This window comes from Falco rusticolus, chromosome Z (genome assembly GCF_015220075.1).
Source record: "Falco rusticolus isolate bFalRus1 chromosome Z, bFalRus1.pri, whole genome shotgun sequence".
Lineage (NCBI taxonomy): Eukaryota > Metazoa > Chordata > Aves > Falconiformes > Falconidae > Falco > Falco rusticolus.
This window is the reverse complement of record NC_051210.1, coordinates 73,078,545-73,100,158: the sequence shown is the minus strand read 5'-3', so window position 1 is coordinate 73,100,158 and position 21,614 is coordinate 73,078,545. Positions and strand designations below refer to the sequence as shown.

At 54.6% G+C, this 21,614-nt stretch overlaps 1 protein-coding gene across 3 annotated transcripts; it reads right to left on the bottom strand.

Annotated features, from left to right (window-relative positions):
- Positions 1 to 489: 489 nt before the first annotated feature.
- CA9 (carbonic anhydrase 9) lies at positions 490 to 17,368 on the bottom strand. 3 transcript variants are annotated; one of them, XM_037374276.1, is made up of 12 exons: positions 17,150 to 17,368; positions 9,264 to 9,293; positions 7,845 to 8,015; positions 5,497 to 5,639; positions 4,637 to 4,729; positions 4,288 to 4,354; positions 3,791 to 3,948; positions 3,507 to 3,648; positions 1,319 to 1,342; positions 1,138 to 1,167; positions 903 to 996; positions 490 to 777 (listed from the first exon to the last, which is right to left on the bottom strand). In XM_037374276.1, exons 1-12 carry the CDS (start codon positions 17,268 to 17,270, stop codon positions 714 to 716), a joined length of 1,137 nt encoding a protein of 378 aa, XP_037230173.1. In that variant the 5' UTR covers positions 17,271 to 17,368; the 3' UTR covers positions 490 to 713. The 3 variants fall into 3 exon arrangements, with proteins under 3 accessions (XP_037230173.1, XP_037230172.1, XP_037230175.1); XM_037374275.1 differs by lacking the exon at positions 17,150 to 17,368 and adding an exon at positions 12,225 to 12,366; XM_037374278.1 differs by lacking the exons at positions 1,319 to 1,342; positions 17,150 to 17,368 and adding an exon at positions 12,225 to 12,366.
- Positions 17,369 to 21,614: the final 4,246 nt, after the last annotated feature.

Sequence of the window (21,614 nt, the reverse complement as noted above, 5' to 3'; positions counted from 1 at the left end):
GGTTCCTCCCCTCCCCTGGACCTGGCCTGTTTCTCTTGATTTTGGCATGGCTGTAGAGCTCCCTGAGGCTTGGCTCCAGCTGCACTGGAGCCACCAGGAAAGGTGGGAGACAGCCATGGGTCTGGGATCACTCCAGCTGTGGTAGAGCTGGAGCTGTGCTGGGTGGGGGTTGTCCAGTGAGGAAGTGGTGGTTCTGTCACCTTCAGCTCTGCCTTTCTCCAGCCCTACCAAGCCATGGCTATGTTTTTCCAATACTTTGCACAAATAAGAGGAGGAAGAAGTCCCAGAGCGATGGAGGGCAGGGCCAGGCTGTGCAAGGAGCCCTGTGTTGCTTTCTCTGGAGCTCTGCCCGGGGCACTGAGGCTGATGCTGTCTCTGCTGCTCAGGAAGGGGTCCCTGCACACCCCTCTCTGCTGTGGGTCCAGCTCCACTGGTGTCCTTTTCTGCCCCACAGCTGCGCACAAGGACAGTGGACAGGGCTAGGATCATGGGAGGCTTTTACTTTTTTTTTTTTTGGTATGTTTTTTACCTTTTTTTATAACAAAAATATCTGCTGGGGCAAGGTGCTGCCCCAGCCAGACAGTCCTTGTGGGCAGCCGATGCAGCTGAGGTGATGCTGGAGTGCTGGCCCTCCCTCGACCCAGGCAAGAGTGAGGGGATGTGGGGTGGCAGGCTGAACTGGTGGGGTTGGGACCACCACAGGGGTGCGAGGCTCACGCGGTGTTCTCAGTGGAGGCTGCTGTGTAGATGACCTTGGATTTGGTGGGCGAATCCAGCCTGGTGGGGGAGCAAGGTGGGGAGTGTTAGAGCAGGCACGGGAGACCACCCTTAACCCCTCCTTCTCATGCCCCAGACCCATGCTACCCCCGGGCTCCCACCTCCTGCAGCTCCCTGTCACTCACCGTGTGTTCTGGCTGCGGTGCTTGTAGATGTACAGCAGGAATGCCAGTGCCGTGACAGCAAAGAGCACCCCAAAGAGCACAGCCAGCACATCCCCTGTAATCCGAGCACAGGCACATTACACTGGGGATGGTCCCTGCAGCTAGTGGCCAAGGGAGTTGGGGCAAAACTGGAAAAGGCTGGTAGCCCAAAAGCAGAAGGGGCACAAAGGCAGCAGCCTCAGCTGAACACACTTACCTGCATGAAATGAAGAGCCAGAGTGTCCTTCTGCAAAGACGACAAAGACAAGAGGATGAGAGCTGGCTGCACAGATGCTAGGGCAGCCCTGCAAACCCACCATGGCTGCCGGGACCCCCCTTTCCCAGGTAGGTACACCTCCCAGACACCTTCCCCTCCTTCAGACCAGCCCTTCACCTACCTGCTGCTTCTGAGGCGTCGCTACCTGGAAGAGACAGTTCAGTCAAGAGGCTGCCCGAGGTGTTTGGGGAGGCAAGTGTCAAGGCTGCGGGGCTTCAAGCTGCACTGCCAAAGCAGGGCTGCTTGCAAGACTCCCCATCACCCATGATCAGGCAAGGGAGAGCTGTCTGCTGGATCTCCAGCAGCTCACAGCATCGTGCTGCAGGAAGCCTAGCCCTGACACCCCACCAGAATCATTGATGGAAGTGGGAAAACAGAAGGATCCCTGAACCACAGCCCATGCACAAACCTTGCTGAGCCCAGCCAGAAACTCCATGGCTCCTGCCACCCCCTGAGGAGCAGGCAGGCAGGGTGCTGAGCACTGCAGCACGCCACAACTGCACCAAACCCCGCAGGAGACCCCAGAGAGGGGCATGGGGTGAGCCCAGTGGGCAGTGACCATGGGGACAGTTGCCTGCAGCAAGATGGTGAGCAGCTAGCTCCCTGCGGCGAGGCAGCTGGCTGCTGCTGGCAGGGCACCCCACATGAGATGGCTTGGTGGCCCTACGTGCTGGGTGGGAGCGGTGCCAGGCAAATATTTGCTCAGCATGACAGCATGGCTTTTAAAGAGTTGCATTATCGTCTGTACACAGCTCAGGTATCGCGTGCAGGGTGGCACTATCGCGGGCCATATCCAGCTGCGCGACTGCTGCAGGGAGGCTGCTCCCATCTTCACCCAGCAGCCAGGGGCAGGAGCGGTTCTCCTGAACTAGGGGTGACTGGGGAAAGATCAACAAGTGTGGGCGCAGGAGGTGCGGCTGCAAGCAAAGCGAGGCATGACCCCATGGCACTCCATCTTGGTGCTCAGTGGCTGCAGGGCTAAAGCAGGCAGTTATCAGCACTGAGGTGGGGAGAAAAGCCTGACAACCCTGTGCACGTAAGGCGGGGGACCAGTAACCTCATCCGGGAGTACTGGAACAGTGTCCTGGCACTCCAGGAACAAGGGCTTTGTGGCTTTGTGAAAGTGGGGGTTGTTGGATAGAAACAGCAAATAAGGAAAGGAAAAAAACCCAAGGTGAGCTGGGCAACTCCCCCCCTCACCCCCGCATTGGTGGCTGGAGGCTTTGGAACAGCTTCTGCATGAAAGTAGTAAAAGAAAGGCTTGGAGGTAAATGGAAAATATGATAAAGTACCTAACAGGTTTACCAAAGATAGAGCATGCCAGCCTAACCCGATATCCTTCTTTGATAAGTGATATTCTAGACAAAGAAAATGCGGTAGATTTTATCTCTGCCGACTTCAGTGAAGCATTTGATGCGGTGCCACATGGGAAACAGCTAGCCAGGCTGAAGACCACAGTGATTAAAATCCTGCAGCCGTTAGCAAGCTGGCTGAAGGTGGGATGGTGAAGGGAAGTGCCTTGCACCACGGTGTGTGGTTACTGAGGCGAGGCATTGCCCAAAGGCTTGGGACCAAGCCTGTGTGCTGTTTCTATTAGTCACCTTGACACAAGGTGTAGGAAATGCCATCAAAACAGAAGAGGAACAGGATGTTGGACAGAAACCCCCCAGTGACCTCTGAGAGCAGCAATGGGCAAGAATTCAGTGATGCAGAGCGATAGTCACACCGGAGGATTGACAGGAATTTCTACTTATAGCTGGAAACCACCAATCCAAGAAAGGTCCTCAAGGATGTGTTGAGGATGGGCAGACAGCAGTGCCTCAGGCAGGCAGGGGTCCATGTGCCCAGCCAGGATGGCTGCCTGGCCCTGCTGGCACACAGCAGTCAGGAGGGGTCTCCTGCCCTGCCCGTAGGTGGGGTTTGGTGGTGGGGTGCTTGCTGCAAGCCCGTATCTCTGCACCTCCTACTGAATTCAGCTATTACGTTTGGGGATGAAGAGGCTAGCTAGGATGTTAGGACCTGGCTGTTTGCCCTTGACCATGCATCCCCTCGTCCCACTACTGTTATTTCCACAAGACCAAGGATAAAATAGTTCCTAAAAAGTCTTCCCCAGGCAGGGTGACAAGCACAAAAATGGGGGACAGCAGGGCCCCAAGACCAGTGCTGGCGTAAGTCCCCTGCCAGGTCAGGCTAACCCATGCAAATGCTGCATTTTTGTAAGAGACACAAAGCCCTGACTCCTGCCCCTCATCCCGTCTCTGCATCCCTGTGGCTGGGTGCAGCCTGAGCATGCTCACATGGCTCCTTACCAGAAGGCGTCTGCTTTGGTGAAAGGAGGGTGGTCTGGAAACTCGCCAGCACCTGTCGCCTGTGCAGGTCCTGCACCAGCCGGTAATTGTTCTGCAGAGGTTTGCCATCATCATTTCTCAGGTTCATCACCAGCGTTGACATCTGGAAGGAGAACAGTGTAAGCGGAGCAGGGTGCATCCCACCTTCAGGAGGCAGGCAAGCCCCAGGGGACTGGCATGGACAGTGCGTGTTTGCAGGGAGAGGCTGGGCAAGACCCAGCATGGAGCTCATCGCACTGACAGACCTGGCTATGAGAGAGCTGCATGGTCTGGTTGAAGACTGTCCACTTCACTGTCTGGTAGCAGGGAGGGGTGGTCAGGGAGCCATTGTAGTGGAAGTAGAATTTCATGTTGGCAGGCAGCAGACCTGCAATATTGAATCCGGGCACCAAGACTTCCTTGCCTGGGAGAAGAAACCATTGGAGCGAGACCAGGGCAACCCCTTGGAGAACAACAGGCAGGACCAACATAGAAATCATGGCCAACCTAGCACTACATGTGCCAGGGTCCACACTGTTGCCACCAGGCCACTGGAGAAAGAGTGGTGGGTTTGCCCTGGAGGCAGGGGAAAGCACATGCAAGCAGACGACACCTTGGAGAGGTGCTTCTGTACAAGCTGCGCAGTGCTCCCCTTCTCACAGACATACAGCAAACGCCTGCTGCAGCCTCTCTCTGCTGCGCGGTGGGTTTCTCTGCTGGGCTGCAGCCCCCAAGACAAGTACTAGGTGGGACAGGGCCTTACCTTCTGTTTGGATTTTGTGCAGATGCTGAAGTATTTCCTGATAGTATGGGTTCTCCCTTGGCCCAACCTGCAACACAGAGACACCAGAGTAATGACAAGGGCAGGGGCCGAACAGAGACCAGCCAGTGATGGCAGTGCCAGCAAGGAGGTATTGCTCCCTGCGACAAGCACCGTATCCAGGTGACCCTTTCCTCCCCTCAGAGCTGCTCTGCCCTCTGGACTGCCCTCTCCCTCCCCAGGAGCATTTGCACCTTTGCTAGTCCCCACAGCTGTGCCTGACTGCCCACACCAGTCCCACTCTCCCCCTGCTCCCACCCCTTCTTGCCCAGGCCTCATCTATGTGACTCGCCTCCAGGAAGGCTCCCAGTACGGCCAGGCCATCTGGGTAGACCATTGCCTCCGTAACGCTGTCATACTTGGTGTTGTAGTGGACCACATGGATCTGGAAGGGAAACATGCAATCTTGATGCAGGATGGGCACCACCGAGAGGTGCTCACCCCCACAGGGCTCCAGCCTGCCAGAGCAAGGGCCAGGAGAGACGCGCACCCATAATGACCACCCCTCTGAGGAGGGAAATGTGCTGGTGGGACTGAGAAAATGTGCTGCTGCTAAGCAGCAAGTGTGAAGGTCTGCCCACAGCAACTTCCCTGGTCAGGGACAGCAAACCAGCACCCTGCCCCAGATACCAGGGGGTCATACTGCAGAGCCAGGCTCAGCTGGAGGACTGCAGCTAGAGAAGGAGGGGTAAAACCAGATGGGAGCTGGCAGAGCAAGAGGACAGTGTGTACAGGGTAAACAGTCCCTGCAGCTCCTGAAGCAGGCTGCTCACTGCCTCCTGGGGAGCTGGCTGCCCCAGCCCAGGGTCTGCCACAGCTCCTGCTCCATCAGCCCAGGATCGGGCTGCAGCACGGGCACAGGTTGCGCCACCTGCACGCAGCCAGCCCAAGCCCCACGCAGCCAGCCTGAGCCCACCTGCAGGCACAGTGTCATGGGGGGTTGTCGTCCCCCTTGCCTCTGCACCACAGGCTGCAGTGTGTCTGCCTCAGCACCAAAGCTGCAAAGCTGCCCGGAGAGCAGGGAGCTGGGCCAGGGGTTACAGCATTAATCCAGTGGCAACAGGGCCATGGGCTATGAGCAAGACAGCACTCCAACACCTTCCCTGCACAGTACCAGGAGAAGATGCATCCACTGCCATGAGGACTCCTTACCTCCGCAGCAAAGCGGTGCCCGTTGACGGTGTGCTCTGAGCCAGGTCCTGATGGGGAGCCCCAGTGCAGGTGCAGTTGCACGGCTCGGTACTGCTGGGCATAGCCACCAGTGATGGCCAGTGTCTCAGGCAGCTCAAGGAGAACTGCAGTGGCAGAAGGAAAAGGTCACCCGGTAAAACATAAAGCTCAGTCCATCCCACAGGTATGCAGAGGAGACATCTCAAGGGAAAGAGTCACCCTGGGCTTCTGGACATTGGTCAAAATGAACAAACTTGCTTTCCGTCTTTCAAGAGGCTAGGGACAAGTCAATACTCAGAGCTGTGCCAATGCAGCATGGTACAACTTTCGACTTCAGGTTGTAGGACACTCCAGTAACTACATCAACTTCAGAAATAGCTACTAAGAAAATGCCGGAAAGTGAAGAGCTCCTCTGCAGAGACTTCTGGGGGCCAGCTCCAAGCCAAATGTTATCCAACAATTTATTCAGTGACAATAATATAAAGTGATCATAGATAAAATTCATGGAGAAAGATACTGGCAGAGTGGAGGACACCTACAAGAGCCAGGCAGTTGGACAGAGAGAGCTACAGCGCTTGGTGAGCTGGGACCCTTCAAATAAAGCAGCCTGTGAGTGTCTGAGAGCACTGGAGCTGGTGGCACAGAAGCGTTAAATCTTTTGATAGCATTTACAGCTAAAATTTTGCCTCTTTGGGTATGGTAAATACGTACTTGTTTAACATGGTTTAGCCAGCTAGCTTGGACTCATGCAGCAGTATGACAAATCTAAAAGCTGAGTTACCTGGACATGTGGCAAAAATATCATGAGCATCCCTGGACCCTGAGAAAGGTTGTCCTATCTTTCTGAGCACCTTTTCCTCATTTTTCATATTGACTCTTTTTCTTCCTCCTTCTTTATAGGTGAAGTGTCCCATAGTCACATCACCAAGCTAGGGCACAGATTCAGGATTAACCACATAACAGGGCTGTGATGAGTCATTTGTCCTCTCCTGTGTTCCCTGCCACTGGGTTCAGAGATACAAAACTCAAACAAGGGAAGTGGGAGACTGCTCCCTGGGAATTTATCTGCTTTTACACTTCTTTTGTATATCTAAATCACTGCATTCCTTCTGTCAGCTACCTGAGTCACTTTCAGGCTCCTGAAAAAGCTTACACAGCATACACTTCATATTACAAAAAGGAGTACCTGTACAAATATCTTACTGGACTTGCAACTTTTTATTTATTTATGGCTTTTCATCAAGCAGACCAGTAGTTGGCAGAATAAAAAAAAGGCATCTAACAAGCATGTGAGAAACTGCTTCCCCCCTCCTACCCAAATGAAAAAGCACTGACTGCTTTTCTAAACACCAAGCAACACCAGATGCCAGGGTGTCTAAAATAGCAGCTACTGAGCTCAACTAGTTTAACTCTGCAGGCATGCTAGGGCAAGAGGCCATAATATAAAGCTCTGTGCATGCACTGTGCGGCTGATCTGACCATGCACAGCGAGTCTGACCTGTTGAGTTTGCTGTATACACAGGTCAGCTCCATCTTGCTAGCTACCAGGGCAAGGAGGTGCCTTATCACACCATCAGTGGGTTTTTAAGTCCCTTTCTCTGCCTCTTTTTCTTAGGTTGGGTACTGGCAGACACCAGCATGCACTAAAAACTCAGCCTGCTGCCAGAAAAAGCTGGTAGCAGCCAGGACCCACCATCCCCAGCTGTGGGGTGATGAGCAGGAAGGAGTTGTGTTTTTCCTCCATAGCTGGCATGGTGAGACCGAAACTAAAATAACATGAATATGTTGCGTCCAGACTTTCCAAAATACGTTCTAAAATTGGAGAAGAGAAACAAAAGACCTCTAAAAATTTCTTAAGATCTTGAGATAGCATCCTAAAGCACAGACTTAAAGAAGCTGGCCAAAATTGTGTCCTAAAAGACTGAGAGGTAGGTACCTTAAAGGTTAAGTCACACCAGAGACTGACTAGTCCTTTGAAAGTGAAATGCAGAGGAGGAACCAGTGGCTGCAAACCCACATCAGAAATATCAGAGACACATTTTCAAAGGAAACACGGGTTTTAACAAATTACTGGAGCCAGCCCCAAAGGCAGTGAGTGGTGAATTCTCCATCTCCTTGTTTCTGCCCTCCAGCCAGGAAAGTGCATGGACCTGTAAAGACTCAGCAGCCTGATGCTTCCATTTTGGCATTGAAGGCAACGTGGTGGCAGCCTGCAAGAGAATCCCCTTCCCAGAGCCCAGGGAAAAGCTGTCAGAGAAGCTTGGTCCTGCCAGGAGAAGCTGGGCAGGCTCTGCTTGTGCTCCAGCCACCACCTCTGCCTTTGCACTCACCTGTGTGCCCGTTGTTCCTCAGCTTGAGCTTCTCGCTGGCGGGCAGGCTGTAGCCAGAGAGCTGGATTGGCCGCAGCTGAGGGCTGAAGATGGTCTTGGCCGTGTCAATGTTGATGGGTGACTGCATGGTGCCTGCACAGTCTGGGTAGCCCACACCCCAGTGCTCCGGGTCTGGTATGAGGAGGAAGGGAGGGAGTGCCAGTGAGGCCTCCTGGGTAAGTAGCCCACCAGAAGGGAGTCTGGTAGGTGGTAGGGAAAGGGACATGCACTGGACAGGCAATAAGCCACACATGTAAGTTTAGTTTCCATCAAGTTAGCTTGGGAGCAGCTCTGTGTCACCATGTGACTGCATGCAGCTGTATCAGGAAAGGTCTTAGAGTGTGGTGAGCTGCCAGGGAGGTCTATTTTTGGGGTGTTTGGGAAGAGTGCAAGAAGATCATTTACAAGTGGAGTTGGCAAGCTGAGGAGCTGCTGCTCTGCAGCTCTTCATAAACTTGCACAGCCTGGCCTCTGGCAGGTATTGACCTACCACTCTGCCTGCCTTGGTACTTGGGTGAGGGACCACGGTGCTGCTGGGATCATGAGCCCACAGCCACAGGTCTGGAGGGTTCCTGGCTGCCAATTGCATCAGTACAGCCCTGCAAAGGGACAGCTCACATGGCTGGGGTGGCTGCTTAAACCGCCACCTTTCCCCAGATCCATAGCTGAGATAACACCCTAGAAACCTCCCCTTCTACTGCTGTGGGCTGCTTCTAGTACATCTTGGGTCAGTGCAAACCCATGCTCATCCCCAGCCCAGCCCCTTGCAGGACCCCCATAAAGATGGAACTGGGAATTAGCAGGTCCAAGGCAGCCCCTGGTCCTGAGCAGTGATGGTGCTGGGGCCAGGCCCAGCACCACAGCAGGAAGGGCTGCGTTTGTGCTAGCACTGCAGTGATGCCTATCACAGGTGCTGTGGAGAAGCCCCCCAAACCATGATGGGAGGGCAGGGCCAGGCAGGATGGGGAGGGAGGGTGACAGAGGACAGAGGTGAGGACATAAGGTAATCCCTGGGCAGGTCGAAGTCCCAGCACGGGCTGCAAGTCCAGCCTGGAAAGCCCAGCCTGCTTCTCTGCTTGGCACAGGTTCAGGGGACTCCTGCTCAGGGAGGAGCCCTGCCCCAGGGGGCAATCCCCCACACCCAGGGGGCTGGGGACACCCTCAGCAGGGCACTGCTTTCTACTCAAATCAGAGCAACCCCTGGCTCTTCAGGCCATCCGTGCCCAGGTTTGGGCACTGCTGAAGCATTAGGGTCAGGCAGGAGGGAAGTGTGAGCTGTGGAGTGCGCACAGGAGCCCTGTAATCATTAACCGCAGCTGGCTCAGGCCCAGGCTCTGCTGGGTGGTAGGAAAAAAGCAGGAGTAACTGCAGGGTATTTACCTTCATAGCTCCAGTGACTGTGGCCAGGACCTTGAGAAGGAGCAGGGGGAAGAGAGAGAGAGAAAAAAACACATGAATGGAAGGGAAAGGTTGGCAGCAAACACACCTCTGCAAGGCAGCGCTCCCAGCCTTGGCAGCAGGTCTCTGGGCTCCCACTGCCTTCAATCCTCCTCCCTGCCTTTGTGCTTCCACAAAGTGAGGGGGATGCTCCCAGAGGGCACCGCCTCCTCTGAGCAAAACCAGGTCTCCTGCAGTTGCTAGCCAAAGCAAAAACCCCAGGGCTTGACACTTTATCATCCTTATAATGGAAAAATCGGAGATACTGGCTTCTGTCACTGAGCAGTGTACCAGTGGTCTTGCAGCTACTCTGGAGCCTCCAAGACTTCCCACTGTCCCAAGACAAACCACATAACGAGGAAGGCCTGCAGCTTACCTGTTCAGGCTCTGTAAGCAAGAGCAGCCAGAGAAGCACCTGTCCTGGTGGCCCTCCTACCATCCTGAAGTGCTGGAGGGGATGTGGGGAAGAGCAGCTCCCACACCAGGAGCAGTTTGGGCAGCAAGCTGCATTGCACTGTGCATGCACCCTCCTCCCATTGGGGAAAGCAGTCCTGGGACTCACAGCAGAGGAGGCAAACGAGCACCAAAAATCTTGTCTTCCCCATTAGCAAGTGCCGCTACCATGGTGGCAGACTGCCACAGGCAAGTATGACAGCCCAAACACCCAGCTCCCGTCCTGGCAGACCCCTGCCCCAGCTCACCCGACCACCCATGCAGGGCTGTGTAAGGGTGCTGCCCTGTGCAAAGCCTTTCCTTAGGAAAAGCAGGAGGGAGAATGGAGAAGCCTGTGCCAGGACCCCTGCACGTCCTGTGTCACCCATGGGGCACACAGTGGCCATGGCAGGGTAGGATGTGCCCTGGTGTGTCCTGAGCCTCTCACAGCTAGGGGTATCCCCAGTGTGCAGAGGCAGAAGGAGCAAAGCCCTCCTGGGGCAGGTCCTGAAGGTATGAGCATCCTGCATACTGGCCCTTGCACCATCACTGTCCTCTAGAGCTGCCAGCAAAGCCTGGGCTCCTGGCATGTCACTGGAGCTGGCCTTAGAGGTGTCCCAGAGCCTCTCTTCAGATGCCTCCGACCAAACACCTTGGCTGCCACCAGCCCTTCTGCATGCAACCAGCTCCAGGCAAAGGGATGTGGGGCTTGGATTTGCCCCAAGCAGAGGGACATGGCCCATAAGGATATGACCTTGCCAGGACTGGCACAACGGCAATTCATGGACTCTTCCTCTAGCTTGCCCTTACCCACATGCTCGTCATTACAGACAAGCTGTTGGCACATCTAACCCCACAGAGCAGAGGATGCCAACTTGGAACAGGTGTGGGGTGATGGGGTGCATGCACCCACCAGCAAGGGGCAGCATCTACAGCTGCTTCCATTACCTCCCCAAGGTGCAAGGACATGGAATAGCATTTAGCATGTGCAGTCCACCCCAATACCACCTCTGTCCCTTGGCAGAGCCAAACAACTGCCAGCCAGCCTGCCCAGGACGCAGGAGGGGCTCAGCAGGCGCTGCTCCAGTCCCCATCCCTGCCGCTGACAACAGCTATTGACAGCCATTTGCTATTAATAGGAGCAGATTCCAGCTCAGGGGTGAGAAAGGAAAAGGCACACTTTCCCAGGCCCAGATGTCCTGTTCAAGGCCCCAAGCCCAGCGGGATCCTGCCCTCCACTCAGTGAGGATCCAGGCATGAGCGCTGCTGGGGGCCTTTGGTGCAGCTGCTGTCCTGGAGAGCAGACTGCCATGGCAAAACAGGGCTGGGAAGGGCTGGAATATGCTTAGGGGCTCTGGGAGCTGAAGAGATGGCGACAACCCTTGGGGCTCCCTTCAGTATTGCCAGTGATTCATCTCTGCAACACTGCTGATGCTCTGAAGCGATGCTCTGAAGTTACTTGCCCAGGCATGGGGTACTCCCAAAGGCACATGAAGAAGGGGCAGCAAGCAGAGGCCTGGGCAAGCTATGGCTGCCTGCATCAGGCAGAAACACATGTGCCCTGAGACAGGCTGTAGTGCCCTCTCCATGCCTGCTTGCATGGCACTGCCCTGGGATGCAACCAGCTGTGCTGCAGAAAGCTGAGATTCATCCTGCCCACACAAAGGTTACCTGCTCTCCCGACACTGATTATGCACCAAAATCCAGAGCACACTAACCCTCTTCTGGAAATATCCCGTATCTTCCCCCTACCCTGTCCCCCTTCTCCTGCCCCGCCTGGCACTATCTGCATAAGGCGGTCAAGGCTTGCACACAGAAGCCACATTTGCTGCCTCCTGGGTGGGATTCCCCTCCTGCAGCAGGGGGGAGCTTATCAACACGGGGAGCATCCCCCAAGGGGCACTTGCACTGGGACGGTCCTGGCACAGGTAAAGCACAGCAGCCCGGGGTTGGCAGGCAGTGCCTTGGCTTGCTGCGCATGCCTCAACTGGCATGCCCCCACCCCACCCCAGCACCCTGCTTTCTGCTCACCTCCAGGGACTCTGCCTCGACAGAGAGCAACTCAAACATCATGTTGTAGATTGAGCAACAGCACTGTGCTGGCACCTGCCCTGCTTTGTCAGCGCTGTGCCACCCACCCCAGGCTCCCACGTCCCCCCACGCCCATCCGTTCCCACAGCCAAGGGGGCTCCGGACCCTCCTCAGAGCCTCCCGGACAGCTCAGCTCAGCGCCTCTGAACACCCCGAGGGCTGCAGCTGCACCCAGCAATCAGTCCTATCCATCCCAACAGAACAGGCTTCCCCGGGGTCTCTTGGCAGCAAAGCCATGAGGACCCCCGAGCACTGAACCCACCCGAGTGTGTTTCCCCATCCCGTGGATCTGGGTGCAGCTACGGCACAGCCGGGCCACCCACTCGGGCAAGGCACCTCACGAGCCCAGCTGTCCAGGGTTGGTCGCCCTTGTCAACGCACCAGGCTCAGTAAGGGAGCATCGCGGCGAGCCCAGCCCCGGCACTGGGTCTGGCTCCCGGCACCGGCCCCGTCTCGGCGTGCCTCGCAGGAGCTCTGCGATACTCCGCTCCCTTCCACAGGGGGGCATTCGCAATCCCGCAGCCCTCTGCCACGACCATTAACCCGCTGCCTTGCCCAAATGTTGATTTGCATAATTTCAGGCTGCCACCCACACTCCCCGCCGGAGCACGTCTTCTCCTTCGGAAAGCAGCGCGGTGCCAGGTCTCCCCTCTGCTGAACTCCTGCCGCTCCCCACAACAGAGGTGGCCGCACCTCGGCAGTGGGTGCCACAGCTCTTTGCACGCCCTGACCTATATCTCTGAGCACCCACGGCCTCATCAAAGACTGCAAAGCGCTTCCAAAAATGGGGAGAAAACAGCCTTGCTGCTTCGATAAGCCCACTGGGAGAAAACGTGCAAGAAGAGGACTCGTTTCAGGGGTCCCAGCAGGAAAATGTTGCAGGGAACCAACAGGAGCTGCCTGCCCTTGCAGGCAAGAAAGTCTCTGTGCTCAAGCCACCAGAGCCCCCCGGGTCCAGCCGAGCGCTGGCCGCCGCCCCCCTTCCCCCAGCAGCCTGCGATCCAGCCGAGTTTCCCTCTTTGACTCACTCCCCCCTTCGTGCCTTCTTCCCCTGTTGCTCCCTCCTCGGCCCTCCCATTTTGGGATTCTGGCGCTGCCGCAAGCGCCAGCTCCCTTCCCTCCTTGACATACAACACCATCCAACAACACTTTCCTGCCGAGTTCAGGCAGATGCTGCCATTACCAGCGTGCTCCTCGGCATGTCCTGCAGCCTGGGAGGAAGGGTAGGGGCAGCTCTTGGCAGGGTGAGGAGCCAGCACAACCGTGGGCTGCTGCTAATCCCTCATAGGAAAGATACCGATACAGCAAGCTGCTCCCAGGAGACCTCACCACAGGGACACAGGGATGGACCACGGATCTGAGGGACTCAGGATCATTTGCACAGAGCAAGAGGCACCCCTCAGCAGAACCAGGCAATGAGGGAGACCAAAGCATCTGCCCTGTGTGTCTGCCCCCTCCATCCTCAGCTTTTCACATTTTAGGGAGTACACAGCCTGAAGCTGCTGCAGGGCACCTGACAACACTGAAACACATGTGCTGTTTACAGCGTGGATGTGGATGCTGCCTGGCAGCAATGTGGCCATCGGTGCTGCCTGCTTGCCTTGAAATCTTTACAAAAAATGTTTCAGAATATCTAGCACTGTTGCAATATATTGTAGGTTCCAAAGGGCAATCAGGAGGTACAGGTGAATATAAACTTAGTGCATTTAACTGAAATGATGGGTATTTTACTGGAGAATTTTAGGGTAGAATAGGGCCAAACAGCAGAATACAATGTATTGCTGATCTACTAGGAAGTAATGTGATTCTGTGAACTCCAGCAGAAATTGGATGGCTAGTATGTGGTGGGCAGGGCAGTGGGCTCGGACATGCTGGTCACTCATCGGTTGGGCACACGATGCCCTGGGCTCAGCCACAGGGAGCACTGGGATCCTGCCAGAGCCTCCTGTCTCTGCTGGGACCTAGCCCTGGGCCAGACCCAGCTCAGAGCTCTGTGGGATGAGGCCAGTTCACAAGCCTGGAAGCCAGGGCAAGACCATCTTGCTGTGCCCCTAAGGGAGAAGCCCCTGTCTGCTCCAGTCCCAGGCTGTGGGGACCAGTGGAGCTCATAGCCCAGATGAGAGGGAAATCAGGATGCTCAGTAAGCCAGGAGTTACCGGCACAGGCAGAAATGCACAGAGCACAGGTCCCAAAGCAGGGACCAGGCACAGCAGCCACGTCCCAGCCCACAAAACACATCCAAGCACCACATTGCTTGAAAGCAATAACTTCATCACAGTATCCAGGCTGTGCCACTGTGCTCACACTGCCCACAGCCTGCTCCCCAGGCCAGTCTGTGCCAAGCACAGCACAGGCGTGGAGTCTGGGCGGCAGGGTGCACAACCCAAGCATCTTTCTACCAAGTCTCATGACGGGCCTCTCTGTGGGAAGACTGTGCCATCCCAGCCATACCTCTTCCAGCACAGCCCTGGTTTCTCGATCCATCCAGACACCTTCTGCAGCACCCATGTCCTTTCAGCCCAGGACAACCACCTCATGCTTTGCTCACAGGGGCACTGATCCCTCCCAAGCCCAGCTGCATTAAAACCCCTTTGTGTTTGTAAACTATGACCCATTGCAAGCCTTTGGGATCAGCCTTTAATCTGCCACTGGTGACACAAGTCGCCACAGGAATTGTTCTTTGTGCTCCTGGGTGAGGACTGCTCTGGCTGTGGGGCCCAAGACTGGGCCAGCTCCCCCCAAGAGGGGCAAGGGTTTGGGTAGAGGAAGGCATAAGGCAGGCTTTATCGAGGGCACATTCCTGCTCTCTGTGAACTGAACTGCCCAAGCAAGTGCTAAGGGAAAGAGGAAACAGTTGCAGAGTGCTGTAGAGAAAGTGCCATCCCAGCAGAAGGGATAAAAATGGGGAAATCCCAGAGGACAGATCAGTGCTTGGAGCTGGTGGTTGTGGATAACTGGCTAGCTGAAAAAGTTCACATAGACATAGTCCAGCTGGCTGGACAAAAATGCACATCGCTCTCAGCTTATCTGAAGTAAAGCAAAATACACTGTCCTTGGCTGTTCTTGTTAGACAATAACAGGAAGATTTTGGTGGGAAAAGAATGTTGCAGGTGGGAACAGAAAACTACAGAAGAGAAACTAGGGGTGGGCTTGGTATTTAGGCAACTAACCAATAATGAGCTTAACTTTTGTAATATCTATGAGCTAATTATAAGAAGGCATAAAAGGTGACTGTAAGAGACAATAAAGGAAGTCTGCTGATCACTCATATTGAGCGACTGCGTCTTCCCTCCGTCGCAACAGGTGGTATCAAGCAAGAGAAATGGGCTCAGCTGGAGGAAAAGGGCATTGGGAAATGAACAAGAAGAGGACATGGGGAGCAGGACAGGTTTGAATAGGAGGGAGAGAAGAAACAAGCTGTTGTGGGAACGTTGTGGCTGTCCTTGGAAAAAAGTAACACAGGAATTGGGTCTCTGGGCAAGCCAGAGGGTCCTCAGAGAGCAACCCCATGCAAAGCCTCAGTGACAATGCCCCAGCTTGTGCTGAGTGCCCAGGGCTGGAGGGCCACCAGCCCTACCTCATGCGCAAGCCTCGAGGAAAAGGTAACCAGCACATCAGCCGGCAGCGGTGCTGAGACACGCAGCTTCAAGTGCCTGGCAGAAGCCTTGGTGCATGCCAGCCAAGACATGCTCCCTCATGGGACTCCAGCCAGATCTTCAGCCTCTAACACCAGTACAGCATGGGCCAGACTGCCCGTTCCCTACCTACCTCCTTGCCACCTCCCACCCCTCACCTCCTTTTCCCATCTTCATCCCAGTCTCCTCACCCACTCACACCAAACCCCTCGCAGTGCCCAAATGCTTGCTGCCAGCACACCACACTGGTATGCTGTATGCCTGACACCCTCCCACCGTGTGGCCTGGGTTACTTCATCTCTGTGGCAAGGACCATCTACATCCCCATCTCTGTCCAGTGCTCAGCCCAGCAAGAGCAGCTCTGGTAAGAAATGTGATTCATTGCAATAACAAAAGCGGCTCCTGGCACCAAACAATTGCTGGTCTGTACCACAGGGCAGCTGTTCTAGCACAGGTCAGGGCAGATCCTACCAGACGCAAAACCAAGGACATGCTATGATGCGGAGCCTGAGAAACAAACCTGTGGGCAAAGCTGGGATGAACAGCATTGCCAGGGACAGGGACAACCCAGCGCAGTGCTCAGCCCCACACGAGCAAATGCATGGCACTGCCCCAACATCCCTGCTAGGCACTGGCAGTGCCACAGCCTCCAGTCAGAAAATGGACCAACACCAAAGACCCAGAACTTTTACCCCAAAATAGTGACCCTGAAATCTCAAAGCCCCCACAGCTCTTGGGGGGGGGGGAGCGGGGGAGGTGCGGCACACACCACCACCCAGCCCTGAGTTCAGGCACTTCCCCCATTCCCCGTCATCAGCCATGGGCCTGACAACCCCCACCCCTCCCCAACTCTGAAGCAGGACCAGACCCCATCCTCATTGGGCTGCGGGGGGGGGGGGGGGGTGTCAATGTGGATGCAGGGCCAGGCACAGTGGGCCCTGCTGGGGAGAAGCCATGCTGCAGGACAAAGGGGACCGGCCACCATCCCACCACGCCAGGGTCTGGGACTGGACACTCCGTGCAGTCCCAGCAAGGCACTAATTGCTGCACAGCCCCGGCTGCCTTCATACTAGCTGCCGTGAGCCCCCTAATCTGATGGAAAAAGGACTTAGTGGGAGGAAAAGACTGCACACAAGGTGGGAGCCCCCAGCCCCTGGGCAGGGGTCGGGCTGCAGTAGAGTTGGCGGGAGCAGGGACAAAGGCAGTGACGTGTTGGAGGGGGGGGCAGCTCCTGCAGCTGGGCAATGCTGGCGGGGCACAGCCCCACAGGGGTACCCCACGCTGAGGTATACCTGAGCCCCTAACAGGGGCGCAGCAGGAGGTACAGCAGCCCCCCCAAAGCAAGGCAGGGGCGAGTTCCCCAGCATTGGGACCCCCCCAAAGCATTAGGCATCCCAAATCCAGCACCCCATACACTGGGGTGCCTTACACATCAAGGATCACAAACTCAGCGAGGGGGAACCCCACGCATCAGGGCACCGTACGCATCAGGCACCCCAAACTCAGTATTGGGGTGCTCCATGCATCAGGGTGCCCAGGCGCCAGGGACCCCAAGCCCAGCACCGGGGTGCACCGTGCATCAGGGCGCTCCGTGCTCAGGGGACCCCAAACCCAGCAGCGGAGTGCCCCATGCATCGGGGCGCCGCGCGCACGGGGGGACCCCCTGCTCACCTTTCTCCGAGGAGTGCGGAACGTCCTCGTCGCCGTGCTCCTGGTCCTGGTCGTGCTCGCTGCCGGCGCGGCCCAGGGCGGCCAGGAGCAGGAGGCAGACCCGCAGCGCGGTGCGGCTCATCTCCAGCAAGTGCGCGGGTGCGGGACGGCCGGCGGCGGCTCCGTGCCTGCCCGCCCGGCCCCGCGTACGTGAGAGCGGGCGGGGAGGAGGCGGCGGCTCTGACTCACGCACGCCGCCGTTACCTTTTATAGAGGCTGGAGGCAAAGTCTGCCGCCGAGCTGCCCGGCCCGGCCAGGTGATCCACCGGAGCCGGGACTCGAACCGGTGACATCCCGGGGGCTCCCCCTACCCCACCCCCCGCCGGCACAAGCCTGGGGCCCCTGCACGGCGGGCGGGGGAGCCCTGTCGGTTCCTCGGACACCTCAGTGGGTGTCCCCTCTCCGCAGCAGTGGGTGAGGGACCCCCTCAGTGGTGGGTTTCCCCTCAGTGGGGGGTGAGGGACCCCCTCAGCTGTGGGTATCCCCTCTCTGCAGCAGTGGGTGAAGGACCCCCTCAGCCGTGGGTTTCCCCTCAGTGGTGGGTGAGGGACTCTCAGCAGTGGGTGAGGGACCCCTCAGTGGTGGGAATCCCCTCTTCTAAGTGATGTACCGTTAAGCAAAGCACTTCTTTCCATTGAGGCTAGAGGATGACACAACTCTGCTCCGGGCAGCAGTCTTGCCTTTCTGCTGATCCTCAGAGGTGGCTTGTGGGTGCAGCTCAGTGTGTACATACATCATATACCTGGATCCCAAAAAGCTCTGAACATGGTCCTGCATCAAATGTCCTTAGTCCATCTCATGCTATAAGATGCTGGTCTCCATGGTTAAGCAGACAGGCAACGGAAGGTAGGATGGCATGTCAGTCTTCTAGTGGGAGGGAGGTACCAGAGATGCCTTCCTTGGGAGCTGCACCAAAGCTTGTGCTTTTCAGCATCTTCATAAATCATCTGAAAAAGCACATGAGCAGTGATGGAACAGAATTAGCTGCAACGCTAATTTAGGGTAGTAAAGGACTGAAGCTGCCTTGAAGAGTTCAGGGAGGCAATAATGGTGCTGAGTGACTGGGCACATCAACAGCAGATTGCAGTCCGTGTTGGCAGATGCAAAGTGGTGCACAGGTGGTGTAGTCAAGGATGCATGGCACGAGGGTGGACTTAAATTAGCTAATGCAACTTGCAGCAGAGATCAGAGAGTCGTGGTGATGTCAGCTCACCGCTTGTCAAGAAAAAAGTGAAGTAAGCATCCGGGATTATCAAGAAAGAAACAAAGAAAAAAAAATCCAAACCCCATCCTGCTGTGGTATAAATCTCGGGTGAAACCTCCTCTCAGTTATTGCCCACACTTCTGTTTCTCCCATCACAAAAGCATCAGAATCAGAAACAGCATGCCTGGGGCCCCAGGGCTGTTCAGGGGTAGGGGTGGTTTCCACACAAGGAAGGAGCAAAGCAAACACGGCTGCCCAGCCTGGTGGACTGAAGTCTGTGCCCATAGTGTCCCAGCTCACACGGGATCAGGGAGCAGGGAATGAGTACTTACCCTCTCAGGATAGCAGATTTACAGTACAATCAACCAAAATCACCAAGCAGGAAGTTTAAGATGTCCTCAAATGTTGTCAAATGAACTCAAGTTGAGTCCAAATACTTGGAACAGAAAAATATTTTTTCGTGTGGTATAGAAGGGAACAGCAGAATACGTTTTCCCAAACATACAATTTGTGCACATGCCAGAAGATCTCAGACAAGTTAATAGACTCCTTGCTCCACAGCGATGCCACAGTCCCAGCACTGTGCTGTGCCATATGGGCTCCACACCTCTGCTAAACCAGTTTGCCCAGCTGTTTCCTAGCCCAAATGACTTGTCTCCCAGCGTCTTCCTTTATGAATGTGAAGTGTGAATACATCCGCATTCACAGACCTGCCATCACTGCAAGAGGGCTCGAGACCCATCAAGTGGTACAGAAGATCCTGCTGGACTGGGCCTGTATTTTGTGCCAAGCAGAAGGAACCTCTCCCAAAAAGTTGACAGCTGGGAACACGAGCCACTAACCCTTGGCAACCTGGCACCACGGGCTCCTGCCCTCCATTGTGCTAGAGGTGTTCCTTCACACCTGGCCTCTCTGGAGAGCCCTGACTCCGGTGGGGACCTGCAGGTAGGATCCAAGCACTCCCAAACTACAGAGTTCATCCTGATTTGTTCCATCCAACACCAGACAAACTGAACCATCAGATAAGACAACATTAGTTTATCAAGGCTTAAGGAAACAGGACTGTGGGGGGAAAACAAATCACAAAATATAACTCCAATGCTCTTTCCTTCTCATGTTCCTGTGGTTTACCTTATTAACGGTCTTTATCCTGAATGAAAAGGAAGAAGGCAGCTGGATGTGGCAGACAAAGGACAGGCTCAATCGATCCCTTTTTCAGGACAAACCCCACATGATTCCCACCTTGCACCTGAGTATGTCCCTTCTGTTCACTCCCCCAGAGAGTTTACCCTGCATTGCCTGCTTTGACTCTGTGCAAGTGGAGTAATCATGGAGCTGTCACCTTTGCTGCCCTGTCTTTCTTAGGTTTCATCATCCTGCCTCTTCATTGCTCTTGGAGGCTGAGTGTATCGTATCACAGAAGCTGTGATCACATGTGTCTTCTTTCCATCTACGATCTCTTACGCTTTGTCACCTTTTCTGTAGAGATGATACTTGGCAGCTGGGGGCACTGCTAGAATGAAGGGTGACTCCATCATGAGGGAATTTTGTCTGGATGTGCCTTCTGGGAACGCCAGGGGTTGCGGACCACAGCCCCATCCCATAAGCCTTGCAGACCAACTGGAAGAGCACATTTGTCCTCATGTACAAGGTTCACACCAAAGTAATATCCTCACTGAAAGGTGTCCCCTGGGCTTCTCTGGCAGACTTATGTCAGAGGAGATCTGGTCAGCTGGATTCAGGCCCCTGTAAGCAGCCCAGCTGTGTGCCCTTTGCTATGAGGTATCTCGAAACGCACAGCATCAAATCTCTGCTCAGCTCAGCTCGGATCCAGCCTGAGGCACAAAGCACCAACGTACCAGTGTAAGATGCACTGGGCTGAGCTAGAGTGGATGTACTTCTGGAAACACTGGCTGGTCTTGTTTTAGCTTCAGTGTTGTGGGGAGGGATGACCTCTAAATGCTTGTAAAAGGATTTATTCTTAGGAAAAAGACGTCATTCCTAGGAAAATTAACTCACGCTGAGGAAAGACTTGGACATCTAGAAGAACTTCAGGCTTGATTCAGATTTGTACCAGTAATCCTTTCCCATGGGATAAACTAATGAATTCCTGAGCTCTTTTGCAGGCTTATTGTCCATTACTTTTAATGTTACAGTAGCGGGCATTAGTTTGTCAGTACTGTTGTTGTGCCTATTCACAATTTAGAAGTTCCCTGGATGACTTCCAAATGAAACCAGGCTGATCTATGCCATTCACCAAAGTGGAATCCCAGACACTGGCACCTGCAGTTCGTATTTTGTTACTGAGATTTGGTTAGAATTGTCTAAATAATATAATTTCTTCAGTGATACTAGACTCTGCTTTGCAATGGCAAAAGTTGCATAAAATGCCTCCTACCAATTGCTTTTGTTTTTATCTCTATAGCTGTACATTTGTTGTGCTGGTTCTATCAGCCACCCAAGCCCTCCACCACCAAAGTGCATAGCTTATCTCCAGCAAATAACCAGCTTGCAGTGCCTAAGGATAGGATGGCAAGGAATATTTTGATGCGAGTGTTAACTAGCTTGTTGTTGTCCCTTGATTTTCTAGGATAATAGTTCCTAATTTCAGAGTAACCCCAGCACCTGTGTTATGGGGCTCTAGAACCAGTCTGGCCAGATCCCGGTCTTCCCTCCTCTGTAGCCAAACTGTAGGAAGCAGGTAGCCAGAGGAGCCAGTTGGCCTGGTGGCTCCTGGACCAGGGCCACCCCTATGGTGTGGCAGCTGCTTTTGAGCTATGAATTCCAGCAGCTCTGATAGGGGTAGTTTTAAAATACACACCTTCGTGTTTCTATATGCAATTATAATGTACAATATTTACACATCCATTGTTGCCTATTGGTAAAAACTTAAGAAAAAAATCTTGAGTAATGAGAAATAGAATTTTATTTTAATTTTAAGAGATTTGTGTCCACAGCTCAGTTTCAAAATATAAAAAATTCTGGAAATGAGAAAGTCTGACTTCAGGCAAGATGTTCATAGGAGCTTCTGGATCCCTGTGTCAGTCGGTTCCAGGTAGTCAAGCAACCGCCCCAGCAGCTGCTGGCAAATACCAGCTATAGTGTTGTCCCAGCAGGATAAAAATGTGGAGACGCAGAGCTGGCAAACACTTCCAAGAGTGCTAAGCTGTGCTACGATCTTTCTCAAGCAGTTAATAAGTCAATTTTTTTAATTACAGCAAA